Source organism: Fundulus heteroclitus, chromosome 7 (genome assembly GCF_011125445.2).
Source record: "Fundulus heteroclitus isolate FHET01 chromosome 7, MU-UCD_Fhet_4.1, whole genome shotgun sequence".
NCBI classification, from domain to species: domain Eukaryota; kingdom Metazoa; phylum Chordata; class Actinopteri; order Cyprinodontiformes; family Fundulidae; genus Fundulus; species Fundulus heteroclitus.
The window spans coordinates 19,806,429-19,822,378 of NC_046367.1; the positions used below are offsets into that span (position 1 = coordinate 19,806,429).

General features: G+C 40.1%; 1 protein-coding gene across 3 annotated transcripts in view; it reads right to left on the reverse strand.

The window, feature by feature from the left end:
- Positions 1-236: 236 nt before the first annotated feature.
- arhgef7a (Rho guanine nucleotide exchange factor (GEF) 7a) overlaps positions 237-15,950 on the reverse strand; it is a 48,386-nt gene continuing 32,672 nt past the window's right edge. Inside the window, exons 11-23 of one of the 3 annotated variants that reach the window (XM_036139122.1) lie at positions 15,884-15,943; positions 15,638-15,784; positions 12,761-12,847; positions 12,590-12,668; positions 12,365-12,504; positions 11,667-11,888; positions 11,436-11,529; positions 10,937-11,026; positions 9,747-9,921; positions 5,611-5,615; positions 5,481-5,580; positions 3,941-3,995; positions 237-1,111 (exon numbers count right to left, since the gene is read on the reverse strand). In XM_036139122.1, the coding sequence (XP_035995015.1) occupies positions 989-1,111; positions 3,941-3,995; positions 5,481-5,580; positions 5,611-5,615; positions 9,747-9,921; positions 10,937-11,026; positions 11,436-11,529; positions 11,667-11,888; positions 12,365-12,504; positions 12,590-12,668; positions 12,761-12,847; positions 15,638-15,784; positions 15,884-15,943 (1,377 nt within the window). In that variant the 3' untranslated portion in view covers positions 237-988. Of the gene's footprint in view, positions 1,112-3,940; positions 3,996-5,480; positions 5,581-5,610; positions 5,616-8,920; positions 9,922-10,936; positions 11,027-11,435; positions 11,530-11,666; positions 11,889-12,364; positions 12,505-12,589; positions 12,669-12,760; positions 12,848-15,637; positions 15,785-15,883; positions 15,944-15,950 lie in introns of those variants that run through there. The other 2 variants (XM_012864373.3, XM_012864375.3) reach the window with 2 other exon arrangements.

Here is a 15,950-nt window from a genome sequence, read left to right on the forward strand (position 1 = left end):
GAGGTCTTGTTTCTTTCTTCTTTCCAACCTTTTATAAGGCAAAATTAGTGAAGCCCACAATAGTTGTCTGGTCACTAATGTGACAAAATCTGAATAAAAGGGATTTTAAATTGTTTTTAAGGCCCTCAGCTTGCGACAGCCCACGTCACAATCTTCTATCAATATCATTTTGTTGGCGACACGCTAAAAAGTCAGAGGACATTTACTTTACCGGTGCGGGTCGTATTCAGCAGGGATTCAAAGTCTTCGTTTTAATAAACATTTAATTTCCAAGGGGGAAAAAAAGGCTCATGTTTTAGCAGTATTTACATCATACAGTACAAGCTTCATATCTGTACAATAATTCACCAAGAAAGCTGTACCGCAATGTGGTCAAACGATAAAGACTAAAGGAAAAAAATACAAAGGGGGGAAAAAATAAATCACAACAGGCTGAAAAATAAAACAGAGAGCCTGTGTCAAACAAAGATCCCTGCAAAAGCAATTCATTAAGACATTAAATAACATTAGAGACGTTATGAAGTAGTGTTAAGTGGCAACTTGTCCAAAGCCTACCAGACCACTGACACCAATAAAGTACCATTTATGTACCACCTGATGGTCGTCCTGTAAGACTGTAAACGCAAAAGGAGAAAAAATGTCTCTCTTGTTATTTTACCTGTTGATCCCTCCTAAAAAAAAAAAAAGCCACAGATTTCTTGGATGATGAAATCTGCATTTTTCTTTTTTGTTGTTCTAATTCTGGGTTTTTGCTTTAAGGAATGTAATTAAGGGGGAAGATGGTTAAATTTCCATACGCGTCACCAAAGACGAGGAGGCACAAAGCCAACAGCTCTTAAAACCACTCTTGGTCTCACTCTCAGAACAACCTTTTACCTTTTTAAAGCCAGTGTGTGCATTTTTATATTTCGCATCAGGTCCGCAAAAAAAACAAAAACAGGAATGCTGGCCGTTTCTTTGTCAAAGCTACAGATGGACCAAACGAAGATCACAGGTTAGTTTCGTCCCACGCTGGGTCGTTAATACTTTTCAGCACCCGTCGCACAATCTTCTCCAAGTCTCTGCGCGCCCTCTGCTCCTCCTCCAGTGACCGCTTCATCTTCTTATTGTCCTGTGAGGATAAATAATCGGTTATTCTGAAAGATTCGTTTAGATAATCACACTGAGTAGATCATTTTTACATATTTTAATACAGATAGAGTGCTGTGTCTCAACTAATCCGTCATGTCTACATATTTTTCCTTCAAGGAGCCTTACTTTCTGTTAAGGCTCTCCGATGGGTTTTCAAAGTCTGTCTTTGAAGATTTGCTGCTTTTCCCTAAATTAATAAAAGATTAATTCCCCAGAGGATTTTTTTTTGTTTGTTTTTTTGCTAAACTCACCTAATTCTGTATTTATGTATTATCCAGGTGTGAAAAGGCCCCTAAACTCAACACATAAATCAGTGCCGTGTTGACACGGAACAGACTCCTCAGCAATGGACTAACTTGAAATGTGCTCTTTTATCACGTTGTTACTAGCAGCCGAAATAAAAAAAACCTACATAACATAGAAATAGTGTTATAGCACCACAAAAATGTCTCTCCTATCAGCTGAAAACTTGCTCTAAAATTGTATCAACTTACACCCCATTTAAAGTCTCTGCATTGGCTGCAAGTACATTTGAAATGATTGATTTAAAGGCATACTATGCAACATTTTTCAGTTAATTAATGTGTTCCATACCGTTTTGGATGATTAAATGAGTCATTTCAGGTCGAACTAAGGTTTTCTCGGCCGCCCTGGGGGTCTGTGGGGGAAATACCGCACTTGCAATTGCAAGAGCCCTCGGCCCGCACACACAGAAGTCTTGCTTTACGGCGAGAACTCCATGTGTTTTTGCCTGTTTTTTCCCTGCCATTCACTAGATGCACGTGCGAAAGCAACAACAAAGAACCGCGTGTTAACGTCAAATAAACATGCAAGCATATCGAGTTTTATTATTATTATTATTATTTATTTTTTTTTTATTATTATTTTTTTTTTATGTTGGCGGCCGCCTCGCCAAGATAGCGCTGCGAGAAGCTTGATGTTCATACCTTCACTGTGTTAGTCATTGTTTGTACTGCCGTTTTTTCCACTTTTCGTTGCGTTCGCCTGTCTGCTAAGCTCAAAACAACCGTGCCTGGCTTGACGGAGAAACCAGAACAGCTGAGCATCTTTACCACAGTGCACTTTTACTTTCGCCCTCTGGGGGGAGCCTCGCTGGAAAATCAACCCCGGTTGCATAGTATACCTTTAAGGTATTTTTATTGTTTTTTTAAAACTAGTGATGGTCTTAGTCCGGCGTCTTCTGTCCGTACTCATTGAAACTAAACTTCCCAGTGACTCGTCTTTTTCCTTCTACAGCCGTCACCTTACGCATTCACAATATTGCCAAAAGCATTGGATCACTTGGTCTTGATACACACATTAATTTGATTGACACCCATCCTAATTCATGGGGTTTAATATTATGCCAGCTCACCCTTTGCAGGTAGAACAGCTTCAACTCTTCTGGCAAACGAGGTTCAGGAGTGTGTTTATGGTGGTTTTATCCATAAAGGTCAGGCATTTGTGAGGTCAGGCACTGATGTTGGACGGGAAGGCCTGGCTCATAGTCTCAGCTCTAAATTGCCCCAAAATGATTGCAACAGGTTGTAGTGAGGCCTGTCAAGTTCCCCCACAGATAACTCACTCACTCGTGTTTTTATGGGCCTTGCTTTGCGCGCTGTTGTACAGTGATGTAGGAACTGTGAGGATGACGAGAATGAAACTTGTCCAAAATCTCTCGGTATGCTGAAGCTTTAAGTAGTTTTTACTCTAACTAGGGAGCCGAGCACAACTCTTAAAATACAGCCGCGCACCGTAATCTATCAGAGATAATCCTCTCTGTGCCAGATTTAACACAAGTGCCCTCAGAGGGGCGTGTTTAATACCACTGCACAGAACATTCATCCAAAGTTTAGTTTGGAGATCTTGAGGTACGAACACAGCAGAAAGTTGGTGATCTCCATGAGCTTCAGCATCCGCCAACCCTGCTTCATGATTCACTGAGCTGAGAGCAACTCGTTCTTCCACAAAGTTTTGAAGAAGCATTATTCAAGCCTAGCTGCTGGATTTATTTGTTTTTACACTCGCAACCTTGGATGTGACAGGAACACCTTCATTCAAAAATGTGTACGTGAACCGGTGATCAATCGTTTTAAAAAAAAAAAAAGGTATTTAAAAATATTTAACAATTTAAATAACTTCCATATTTGCATATTAAAGTTGTATTATGCTTGCAATTACTTCAGAAATGTAGTTATTTTTACTATTTATGGCTTGTTTTAGAATGTTTGTGTTTTATTTATTCAATTCATGCGTTTCCTCTCTCTACATGATTTTTCTTCCTCAGTTTTAGTTCTTTGTCAAGCAAGTTCATATTTTTGAGTGTTTTTTTTTTTATCTATCCTGATTTGTTTTTAACTTCCATATCACTTGTTTGTATGGAATGTCTTCTATTAAACTGATTTATTGATTAATTTAAAGGTGTTGCACAGAACCTGTGCCAAGCTAGACTCTTCCTTGGTTTCTCAGACGTGATATTGTTTGTTCACTCTGGATGTTTTTAGGTCTGCTAATCCTTGCTTTTTTTTCCTTTCACTTATCCACTTTCCTTTTCAATCTAGATAAAAGCAATGGACTGAAAATGAGTGAAAAGGCAGCAAACCTTGAAAAGACCTCCAAGAAAGCCTGGAGAACTACTGTAAAGTCCACTTCAAATGATCACAAGACAGTTTGGCTGCTTTAAAGCAAAATATAAAGAAATCATGGGAGCTTTAAGGCTCTTGCCATGCGTTTTAACAGTATGTTTAGTTTATTGAGTTACTTGATTGTCTCTCAGAGTCTATGATGAAAACATTCTGCAAAGATTCACCTGTTTCAGCTCTTGAACCTCATCCCGCAGGGCGTAAACCACATCCACCAAACTCCTTCAATGAGATCAGATTCACACAGACCATTAAACACACCAGTACCAGTCAAGCTGCATGCATAAATGGGTTGCACAAAAGTGGTAAAACTCACCTTAGGGTGAAAAAAGACTTGGGTTTAGGTTTAACATGGGTTTTATGAAACTTAAACATACTGTGCCTATTACACTACTGGTCAGAAGTTTACATACACACATCATCGGTGTAAATGTGATCTACATCTTGGGTTTTTTAATGTTATATCTGAACCATTCTTTTTTTTAAGGTAGTCCAATAACATAAAATACAGCTTATGTGATTCTTCGAAAGAAGTGTGCGCACAGTTTTAAATGTATTATGGATTTTCTTCTTTCTATTCCACACAGGCTCATAATTCTAAATACACGCCCACTGATATCTGTATAAAGGTCCTTTCAAAAGTTGCATCAAGGTTCTGACAGTTCTAGCCTGATAACGGACCACTTTTCATATCAGTATTTGCGGGGCCCATTTAAATTGGTTTGTTTTCTTGCTGTTTTCTAGTTAAACTTTAACGCAGTTCAGGTTGGAGCTATTCCAGCACCTTAATGTTAACAAGCTTTAATCCATGTGCATTTATAGGAGCAATGATCCCAACGATCCAAATGTGCCAATGTTTTAAACCATCTAAACCTCAACTACTACCCTCATACGGAAAATAACTGCTTAGGATATTCAAGAACAACTAAGGTTTAAGCTGCCTTCATAAACCGGTCGATACAGGACAAATATTGACCTATGTATCCACAGCGACAAGAGGAGAGTCAAGCTGGGGTTTTCCCCCCTGAGAACGTTTTTTTTACCAAATATCAAGCATGGAGGAGGTAGCACAATGCCGAGGGTCTGCTTTGCTTTTAGTAATATCATTATGTAAACTTCGACATTCTTAAACCTCCCTCACTGCAAAAACGGACTTAAAAATAAGTAAAATGTTCGTAAAATTTGTGGTTTTGTCTTTGATTTGAGCAGGTAAATTGTATTATCTGCTAATTGAATGAGTATTTTGACCCATAAAATAAGACAATTAGACATCCTGCACTTGAAATAAGACGATGGAGATGAGTTGTTCCTATTTTAAGTGCAAAGATCTTATTTCATTGGCAGATCATGTTATTTACCTGCTTAAATCAAGGACAAATACACAAATTGTAAGAACATTTAACTTATTTTTAGTTTCATTTTTGCAGTGCTTCATATCAACAGCTAAATAGCTATAACTATACATTTTACCAAGTTGCCTTTATGTGTAATGTTGATCCTGGTGGATTAAGACAAAACAAAATGTTTCCAAACCCAGTTTAGTAAAAACAAAAATCCTTCAAGTGTATTTTGTATCACTGGGCCACCCCAGAAAGAAAAAAATAAGAATGGGTGAAATGCATCAGCAAAAAGCACAAAATAATTGTGATGTTCAAGCCAGGGAGGAGTGCGTGTAAACTTCTGATCAGGACCGTCAGTGACTCTTACTTTTCTTCCAGGGCGCTTTGTCCGTTGCGATTCGGATTGTCTAGAAAAACTTTGTCGTCACCGGGGATGATCACGTGCAGCCCTGTTTCCAGCCGCGACCCTGGACCAAAACAGAGAAGCAAACAACCACTGCTACTTCACTATGTCTGAGCTTGTGGACGCGAAATGCTTTCCGACTTCACAGGAATTAAGAGACAGCAGGGTAGTAGTAGTAGTAGTGTGTTAGTCATGACACGAAACCAAGAGAGGAAAGCAAAAAAAGACACGAGAAGTTGGGGAGATCGGCACTAAAAATCAAGAGAACGCCAGTTTCTATCAACCGATAGATTTATTAAAACCCATAATACAGCATTTGGGACTTTTAACACTTCAGCAGTGTAGAACAAATACACTGAAGGCTGCTTTAAAAGAAAGGACATGGTCAGATGTGTGACTTGAATGCAACATTAGAGCACACAGAGGACAATGTTGGTTAGAGACAGACCCCGTCTGTCCAAGAGTTTGACTTGTTAAACCACAGAATACACCTGCCACAAAGTTCAGCACATGATAGAAGGACAGCCATTTTCTCAGAGTCGATAATTATTATTTTTTTTTTGGCTGCAAGACAACTACTATTTACAAAAAAAAAAAAAAAAGGGGGGGAAAAGGGACATTATGTGCTCTTTATATGCCAAGTCCACTCTAACAGCATTCTGAAGTTGGAACAGATGAACTCCGTCTTTGCAGGCTCTCGTTTCTTTTGTCTTGATCTTTTTTTTGTTTTTGTTTTTACCTTCAATGCCATCAAACCGCTGAAAGTGAGCATTTAAACTACAAATAAGTATTCACTTTACAATTACACTGAATACTTAAATCTATCTTTAAAGATTATATCATACAGAGTCTTGGTAGACACTAAAAAGTACAGGATTTCATTGAGTCCACATCCCCACTCCCCCTTTTGCCCGTTACATGATTGTGCAAAATAATTAAAACATTTCGTTATCAATTGTAAACGTCGATACAGATCAAATAAAACGGATCAAAAAGGGGAACAATATTCTTCCAGAGATCATTTTGTAAACATTGATATACACAGTTTTAAATAAACAGATAAATGGAAAAAAATACTCAAATGTGTAAAAAAAAAAAAAATAAATAAATAAGAAAAAAAATCATACATACAGTAAAGAAACCCCATTTTAAACACTTACAACATGAACCCATATATATATATATCATATGTCATTCTTTTTGCCCACTGTGAGAGGATGTCAAGTTGTACTTTTCATAACGATACTGGAAAAATACTTCTTCATAAAAATAGGTATTAATGTGAAGATGAATGGGAAGGCTCAAAAGCTTTCAATGGTAGGTGGAGCTGATGAGGCATCAGTATAGGTGCTGCTTTCCTAATATATATGCAGCTGATCTTGATCCGACTGGTTTAAACTGTTTTTATTTTCCTGTGTTAACTTTATTAAGTGGCAGTGAAATACAGTGCATTGCAAAAGTGTTTATACCCTTATGTTATCCGACATTTGTTCATGTTACAACCACATACTTTACTGGATTTTATCAAGGTTTGCTGTAATTGGGCCGTGGTAAATCCGAAGGAGCTGCGGAGATTCACAGATGAAGTGGAAACATTGTGCGGCGATGTCCTGCACACCATAAATCTGTCCTTTATAGAAAAGTGGCATAAAGAAAGCCCCCGCTGAAGTTTGGGAACTGTGAAACACCCTTTTTAAAAAGGTTGCCACGAGACATGCAGGGAACACAGTAAGCAGGAATGAAAAGTGCCATGGTCACATGAACCTAACATTTAATTCTTTGCCCTACCTACAAACCACTACGTATGGCAAAAAAAAAAAAAAAAAACCTATCACTGCACACTGTGCTGAACTGACTATACCTATTGTAAAACACGGTGGTGGCAGCTTCCTGCTACGGCGGTGATTCTCTAGGGTTAATCGCAAGATAGATGGAGCTGAATGCAGCGACAAATTGGTTACGAGCTGCAAAAAAACAGGTGACTATAGGCAGGATATCAACCTTGAGCACACATTTAAAGCGACATTGAAACTGTTTTGATTGAAGCACCTTCCTGTGTTAGAATGGAAAAGTACCAGGCACAATGTGCAGATTTTCTTCCCCAGAATACTTTTTTAAATCATGCATCATTTACCTTCTACTTCTGCTAAACTTTGCGTTGGTCTATCACATCAAATCCCAATGACAATTTGCGTTTGTAAAGTCGCAAAAATTAGAACTAAAAAGAACTTTAATGCCTTTGCAGAGCACTTCATATTCTGGCGCACATCTCTGAAGTCCAGCCCACAGCTGTTACCTACAGTAATCTGTGACTGAAAGCACATTTGATAATTCAGTGACCACAGCCAGCACAACTAGCTCCAAAAGCAAAACACCACAGTAAGCAAAAGTTAACCAGTGCTGTTTTAATCCGATGGATGATATAGTCCGGATAGAACCAGCTTTTTAAAAGACAAGCTTTTAAATAAGAAAGTTATTAAAACTTCTAAACCGAAAGAAAACATATTCCAGCAAGACAGCTGTTTAACTGCTTTAAATTAGTCAACCGTAGCGTTTTCCCAAAATTGTGTTTATTAAATGAATTTTGTTTTTAAATACTAAAAGGAAGTTGACCTAGGCAAATGGGTGGGCCTTCAATGTTTCTAAAGATGAATAATGTTCCAAATGAATTCAGATTAGCGTCTCCTAGACCACAATCTATGGTGGCCATAGCTAGGCTGCATAATATGTAAAAAAAATAAAAAATATTGCTATCTTATTATCAGTCAATTTAATCTCTACATCATCATAAGAGCTTGGCCTGCAATACATACTGTGTAACTGCCACAAACCTCAAATAATGTTGTTGGCTTCTTATGTGGTGGACCAACACAACCCAGAGCACAAGGGAGGCAGAGTTTTCTTCGTATTTGGAAATGAAGATTTAGTAAAGTGTTCCATGCATTAGATTCAGCTCTGATACAGAAATCCAGGCTTAATAAAAAAAAAGAATGTTTTGCACCCATTAAGCTTGTTATTTTCAAAAGGTACTTTTTAATCTGAAACAAACGAGCCTCATTGAAAGACGTATTCTCATTTATTGAATACGTCTGAACAGCGCAGAGGTTTGTTAGGGAACAATCAGCAACACGAAGGAGTGACCAGGCTGTACTTTGTGTTTATTTTAAGACGGGGAATCCCAATAAAATGCACTGAAGTTTGTGGTTGCAACGTCAAAAAAAACTTGAATTCTTTTTTTTTTTTGTTAAATAGTATTAAAACCTGTGCAGTCCTATCCTTAGCCTCAATGCACTCAGATCTGTATTGCGTTTTCAAAATGAGATCAAAGCTCCAGGGACAGATGTTAGTGCCAAATTTCTCAATGGGGCGTAATATTTATTTAAAATGTGGAAATCTCGAGATGATTTTTTTTTTTTTCAATGCAACATTCAGATTAGCGCTCAGGATATTCCCTGGTGGAAAGTGCCATGAGGGGACGTAATGATAAGCTACAGATTCAGTCATCAATGTACAGCAGTGTTTTTTTTATAATCCTCCCCAAAGTTTAACACCAATTAAACATTGGATGAGGAAAGATCACGGGTAGAATGTGAAGGATCTGCATTTGCACACCGCTTTATTCTGCAGACAGCAGAGGGATTTGTGCCTAAACACACCCGCATGTGTGTGTGTGTGTGCGCCTGTTAGCATCTGTGCTATGTTTGAGCCTACGTACCCCACAAAACCACATACTGAAAACGAACAAACATGTTGTAAATTGAAGACACTCATTCTTGAATTGCATCTGAATATCAGACAAGAAAAAAAATAAATAAATAAAAATAAGTCCCCAACTCTCCCTCCCCTAAACTACATGCCAAAGATCCCCGCACTCTCCAATCAAGAGTCCGCCAGCTGTATGGTTAAACGACGAGAGTGGCCACATTCAAGATAAATTAACAATAATTAGCTAACACTTACTGCATGACATCTACAGAAAGAGAGGAGGCACAAAAAAGGGAAAGGCAACAGGAAAATGCTGAAAACATCTTCAGACGAGCGTTTGAAAAATAAATTAAAGCAATAAATTACCAAAAAATAAAAATAAATAGATAAATTAAAAAAACAAAACTCTATTTCTTTAATACATCTACGGTAAAAGAGGTAAGCGCACTATACGTTACATTATAGTACAGCCTGCCGGCGCTGTACGTTCTCTAGTTCTGATGCGAGATGCAGCTCTTTCGCGGCACCGAGCCCATCCTGTAACTGTGGGTGGTCCAGATGGAGTCGTAGTCCGAGTCCTCCGACAGGTCAGAGCTCAGTTCTGGCCGGGAGACGCTGCTGCGGCGGCCCGGCGAGTCCACGCAGGACTGGTCCATGTCGGCCAGCACGTGGTTGTGCATCAGGTCGGTGCCCTGCCAGGCTGGCGGGGCCGGGGGGAGGAGGGGGGTTGTTGCAAAAAAATGTGGAGGGAGGAAATGGGGGGAAGAAGGGTGGAAGAAGGGGATTGGGGTGGGGGGCGGTGTATGCGATACACAACAGATGGCAAACCATAAAAGAAATGATAGATGCGCAAGGTAAAGATGAAGGAAATATAGCAGGGTGTGAAAAAAAAGTAATAAAAAAAAAAAACAGAAATATGGAAAAAGGTACTCAAGGTAAAAATCGGAAAAATGCCCAGCAGGAGGAAACGGGAAAGAGAGAGAGAGGAGATATTGTTAGAAGGAACAGTTCAGAATACCAGCGTTAAAGATAGGCACTGAGTAGAAAATACAGGAAGTATTTCTGAGAGGCGTGGACTGGTTGATGCTATCGAAAAATATATCAATTCTAAAAAGTAACAATTTCAGGCCATCATGCCATTTTTACCATTTAAAGTCATTTTAATCATCTAATAGACAAGCTGTTGGAGTTTTTCTTTTTCTCTTTTGTCAAACTGTGCTGGAGCATAAAACACAGCCCCCCCACCAACAGCTGAGCACTGACTATCCAGCTGGATGAAACCTTCACAAGAATGACACCCCCCCCCCCACCTCCCCCCATCCCATAATACTGTTTTAAACTAAAAGCGTGACAAGCTTCAAGCCGCATATATGTTGAGGAGCTTTCTGCAGCCTCACATACAGAACAGAGAGCTCGGCAACTTGTGTTCTTCTACAAAGAGCAGAATGGGGGGGAAATGAGGTTGATACTTTGCACATGCAGCTGTTCCTTACTGATACATTTTTTGGTATTAAAATCCAAAATCCATACAATTGCACACAAATGTCACAGAAAACATGGCGATTGTAATAATGAGTATATGATCTAAGCAGGGAAAGGAAAATGCTTTGTTTCTGTGAATAAAAGTGTCTGTTTTACCGCTCCAGGTCATCATGCTCACACAGCAAACACCTCCTTCCCCGAATTAACGTTCATAAGATTTCCATTTGTCTTACTGGAGTTAAGGGTCTGCCGGGTTTTGGCGCTGGTGCAGTACGCCTCGATAACCTTCAGGATTTGGGCGTCTTCCTCCAGAGCGGCCGTACCTGAAAGGGTACGAACAGACAGGTGAACTATTTATAGCCAACATTCTTACTTCATGATTATTTACTGGTAACATGTAGGGGAGGGGCAGAATTGCTATATATGCAAGGGAGACATAAATCCGAAACTACAGCATTTGCATTTTTAGGCATTTGGACTTCTTGATTCACCACCAGGCGCATTGGTCAAAGTGTTACTTTCCTGCAGCTTCCTGCCACTACCCACACAATTAAAAAGGTCATATGTGAGAGAGCGGAAAAGACGAATTCCCACTTTTGAGTAATCAGACCGTTACTGGTATATAAACAGCAATGATTACACTTCTAACATGCAGTTCGAGTAGGGATATAATAAAACAGGTATCAACATCAAATGTGAAAACGTCTAAAAAAAAAAACACGGTACACATACTCTTCCTCAGAGCAAATTCCTCCTCAGACTGCTTCCTCTCAGGTTTGCGTTTCGGAAGGAGTTTCTTCACACTCTTAGGACTTTTACTGAGATCCTGCAAGCGGGAAGCAGAACATGTTCGTTTTGGATTTCTTTCCAACATTAGCAATTTGAAGCCGAGCAGTTTTCCCAAAAAGAACAAAGAACAAAAAATAAAAAAAAAACTGCACAAGAAGAAAAGCAGTCCCTCACCTCCTTGTAGCAGAGCGCCGCAGAGGGCCGGAGTGGCGGCGCGGGTCGCAGGCAGCTCAGGCTCCAGGGTTTGGGCGTGTTTGGAGGCTCCAGGGGGCCCCACGTCATGGTGCTGTGGGACGTTCCATGAGAGGAAGGGTGAGGCAGGGTGTGGTAGGTGGGAGCCACCGTCATGGCCCTGCTCTCAGCATGACGGGACGGGGTGAGAGGATGAGATGGGAGCTGAGGAAGCAGACAAAGAAAGGAAACAAATGAGAATTCTACACCTGATCTCAAATCGGGTGCAAACAAGCAAGCTGCAGACTTTCAGAAAGAACCTCCATACACACTTTACCGACAGATCACAGTCGCTAGCTGATACACAGCCAACAACTCCTGACGTTGCTTGTTATAAATAATTCATCATCCCCTTGATTTAGTCAACTTCCAACACGTTCTGCCAATAATTAATTTGTATGCATTCCTATTACTTCAAATCAGTTTCTGTTGAGTGAAGCCGCTCTAAATGAGAGAAACAAACCACTTGGCGGCCCCGCTGCAGTCACTTCAGATGATTGCTACAGATTATGTAGAGCCAACCTCTCTGCAGCGTATTGATTTGTAGGATCGGAGTCAGCGTGAGACCAGCATACGCGTTCACGGCGCTGGGCCCCACGCTGGGGCACACATGAATGGACGGAAAATGATTGGCTCCTGACCGTGTGGCAGGGCACGGTGAGCGGTTTGTGGCTGGGGGCCGTGGCGGCGCTGTGTTTGATCTGTCTCGTCAGGTGCTCCACCCAGTCCTGCAGGTCCTGCTGGTTGGCGCACACCACCTGGAGGCGGTCAAACATCGTGCCTGCACGCAGAGGAGAGGGGGGGGGGGGGCGTTTAAAGCGCTTCCTGCACGTCCGTCGGCTTGTTCTTCGTTGGGGTGGTCTTACCGTTCAGCTCAAAGGCGTTTTTGTGGGCTTCGCAATCTTCTAGTTTGGTCACTATCATGCCCGTCAAAGGCAGCTTTCCCTGCACAGACGAAAACCACACAAGACATAAAAATGAACGCGACAGTGTGAGCAATGTATTTTTTGTTCTGGTACTTGGCAGGGATGTCTGACCTGGAATATGAAGCCACTCATCCTCGGACTAGCAGAGAGCATGAGGAGGACGTGAGGAAACAGCATGAGGTAGCGCTCATTCTTCTCCTGATCCAAATGAAAAGGGTAAGAGAAGTGGATGAGAATTTAAGATACCGGTTCTCATAAAAAATTAAAAAATAAAAGATATCCATCCATCCAGAATGCAAGAGGGGCCTCTAAATATCTAAACAGGACCACCTTATAGGGGCCTTTGTTATTTTTTTCCACCCAGATATCAATGCATTTAAATAATGAGTAAAAATTTAACAATTAATTACACTGTAAAACTTAAACCAATCACGCGTTGCCAAAAGAGAAGAGCGCTTGCTTTGTTTTTTAATCTCTATAAGATGAGAGAGTCTAACTGTTGAACAATTTCAAAATGCCAGTCAGTTTTTGGAAAACCTAGTAGTTATTGATGTTATACTTATTATCAAAAGTAAAAAAAAAAAAAAAATTTTAAACAGCGTAGCAATCTTTTCTAAAATTTACCGTGTTCATTTATACACATTTTCAAAACATTTGGGGTGAGAATGGTGAGCACGGCTGTCAGCTCCACCCTTTTTTTTGCATTTGTCACTTGATTTGATGATTTCCCCAATGAATCTTGAAGTGCTTTGGGTTGTTTAGAATTGCTTGGCTTAATGCACGTATCCTTTATTTAACCAGGAAAATAGCTCATTGAGATTAAAACCCCCTTTTCAAGAGTGACCTGGTCAAGTCAGCAGCATAAAATGTACAAGAAATACAAAATACAAAACCAGACATAAAACACATAATTAAACATTTGGGCCAAATGATCTGGCGTCTCTGTCCTTTAAAATTCATTTAATTTGACCCAAGGTAAAGAAACCCAAGAGATGATAACTTTAAATCCTTCGGTGTGTCCTGTTGTCCTAATGCTGTTCTGTTGGGTATAAAATCTAGTCTTTTCAAGTTTGCCTAATAAAAACTGAGGGTTGATAGTGAGTCTCATCTCTTTTTGTATCTTCAACATAGAAATAAAACCTATAATTTCTTTTGGTGAAATGAAAAGGGCGAAAAACAGGCTTAATTTCCCTTGTGTAACATCAAACTAACTAAAAAGTTAATTAATAAATTAAAGTGTCTCGTCTTATGGTAACTTTTGTGTTTTTTATATTTTGACAAAATGGATGGATGTTCCTAAAATATATACAGCATTGCATGCTGTTCTCTTCAAGAAAGCCCAATGAGTGCATTAGCAAAAAAATTAAATCCTGATCTTCCAAAAAATGTCATCTTAATAAATTGTACATTCGAGTTAAGCGACTAAATCGATTTATTGCCCAGCCCTACAGCAACCCATTGTTCTTCAGCTGCAGTTCACTGGGAGATTTGCAGAAAGTCCTGATTTCAGTTATGATGAGCTTAATGCCTCATGCCTCAAGGGAGTTTTACCAGAGCCCAGCGTCTTGTTGGCCACATATCATATTCCTCAGATGCCTCATCAACATACTTCTATAGCAGCTAAATATGTCCATTGCTCAGCTTTCCTTCACAAAGCCAGGCTGGATCTACACCACACATCCGGAACTGATACTGCAGCTATGCATAAAGCCACAAATGAGCCTGATTTTCACTCCGATGGAGGACCACAAAACCACGCAGACATTTTCCTAAATGACCCTTTGCGCATAAAAAAAAAGATGCTTTTACCACAAAAGTCAACAATAGTAGGTCAGTTATTGTCTGCTTTTGTAGTTTATAGTTTTAGTGATTCATATCCACTCATCCTTGGAAGAGCTACATAAAAAAATTAAGTATATGAACTAAAATAAATGTCCTCACTGGCAGTTTAATCTGAATATTATCAAAATGCCATCTTCTGGAATTGTTTTTGAAATTGGTTACACTACCAAGGGGAATCCATCCGACAGTCTCATTACCCTCCACAAGGAGGGTAAGCAACAAAATGGAACTGCTAAAGTAGCCATCTGTTAATAACTTGTATCTCAGCACATTATCATAAAGTTTAGAAGAAGAAGAAGAATAGGGTTGTAGAAAAGGGGGCGCGGACAGCAGGGAGAGCTGCAGGCTTGGGAAGATAGGGGAAGAGTTTTGGGCGTGAATTGAAGCTGGAGTGAGAGCCACTTTGCACATTCGGCATATCAGTCCTGTGTTAAGTCAGTCCTTAGACCAGAGACAACTTCAGCTAGATCTAACCTGGGCTAAAGGGAAAACAATGGACTGTTTCTGAGTGTGGATGCACAATATATCGGCATTAACATCGTTACCAGCCAGTGTTAGTAATTTTTTAACATATTGGTATCGGTCCGATAAGATTTGGGGATTGGCACGGTGGAAAAGTAGTTAACACTCTTTCCTCACAGCAAGAAGGCCCTGGGGAGTTTGCATGTTATCCGATTTGTATCTGAATTAGTACCACATATGGAAGTGGCACAGATTGGATTTCTTTGGAGATGAAAAGATCGGAATTGAGGAGGCCCAACCAAAGACTTTTTCCATATGATGTACAACACATAGAAATAATTATCAGCTGGCTGACATTTATGTATTAGAAATTTTTTTTTATTGGTCTTATGTAATACAGTAATTTGCAGACAAACTGTTTTTTTATTAGCTGTAGTTATCAGTTAACAGGAATAAATACATATCACTCAGTGAGGAAGGAATCTATATTTGAGTTTCACTTTTTGATCTTAAAGAAACAAATGTAATGATACTGAGGAGCACCTGTAGGCCATTCCATTTAAATAGCCACACCATTCATTTATATATGCCAATACTTTCACACTGAAATTTATTTTCAGCTGCACCTCCAGGAGAAAAACTGGACACCTGACTCTTGTCGGCTTGGCGTGACGCCGTACATACCTCACACATGGGACTCTGGACCAAGACCTGGCTCATGTAGATCACAGAGCCCAGGGTCTTGATGTCGTCCCCCTCCCACAGTCGGATGGACTCTGTGAGAATCTGTAGCTCCAGCTCCTTTCGTTTCCGCACCTCCTGGCACTGAGCCTAGAAGGACGGGAACGGACAACTGCTTTAGTTCCAGCCTTCGGCTCGTTCTGCAGCTAGGTCGCACATCTGACATGAGGAAGAGAGCACAGAACCTACAGAGAGACTCTTGAACGACCCCATGCACTTCAGAATATCTGGTCGGTCGGCATGATTCTCCTAAAAC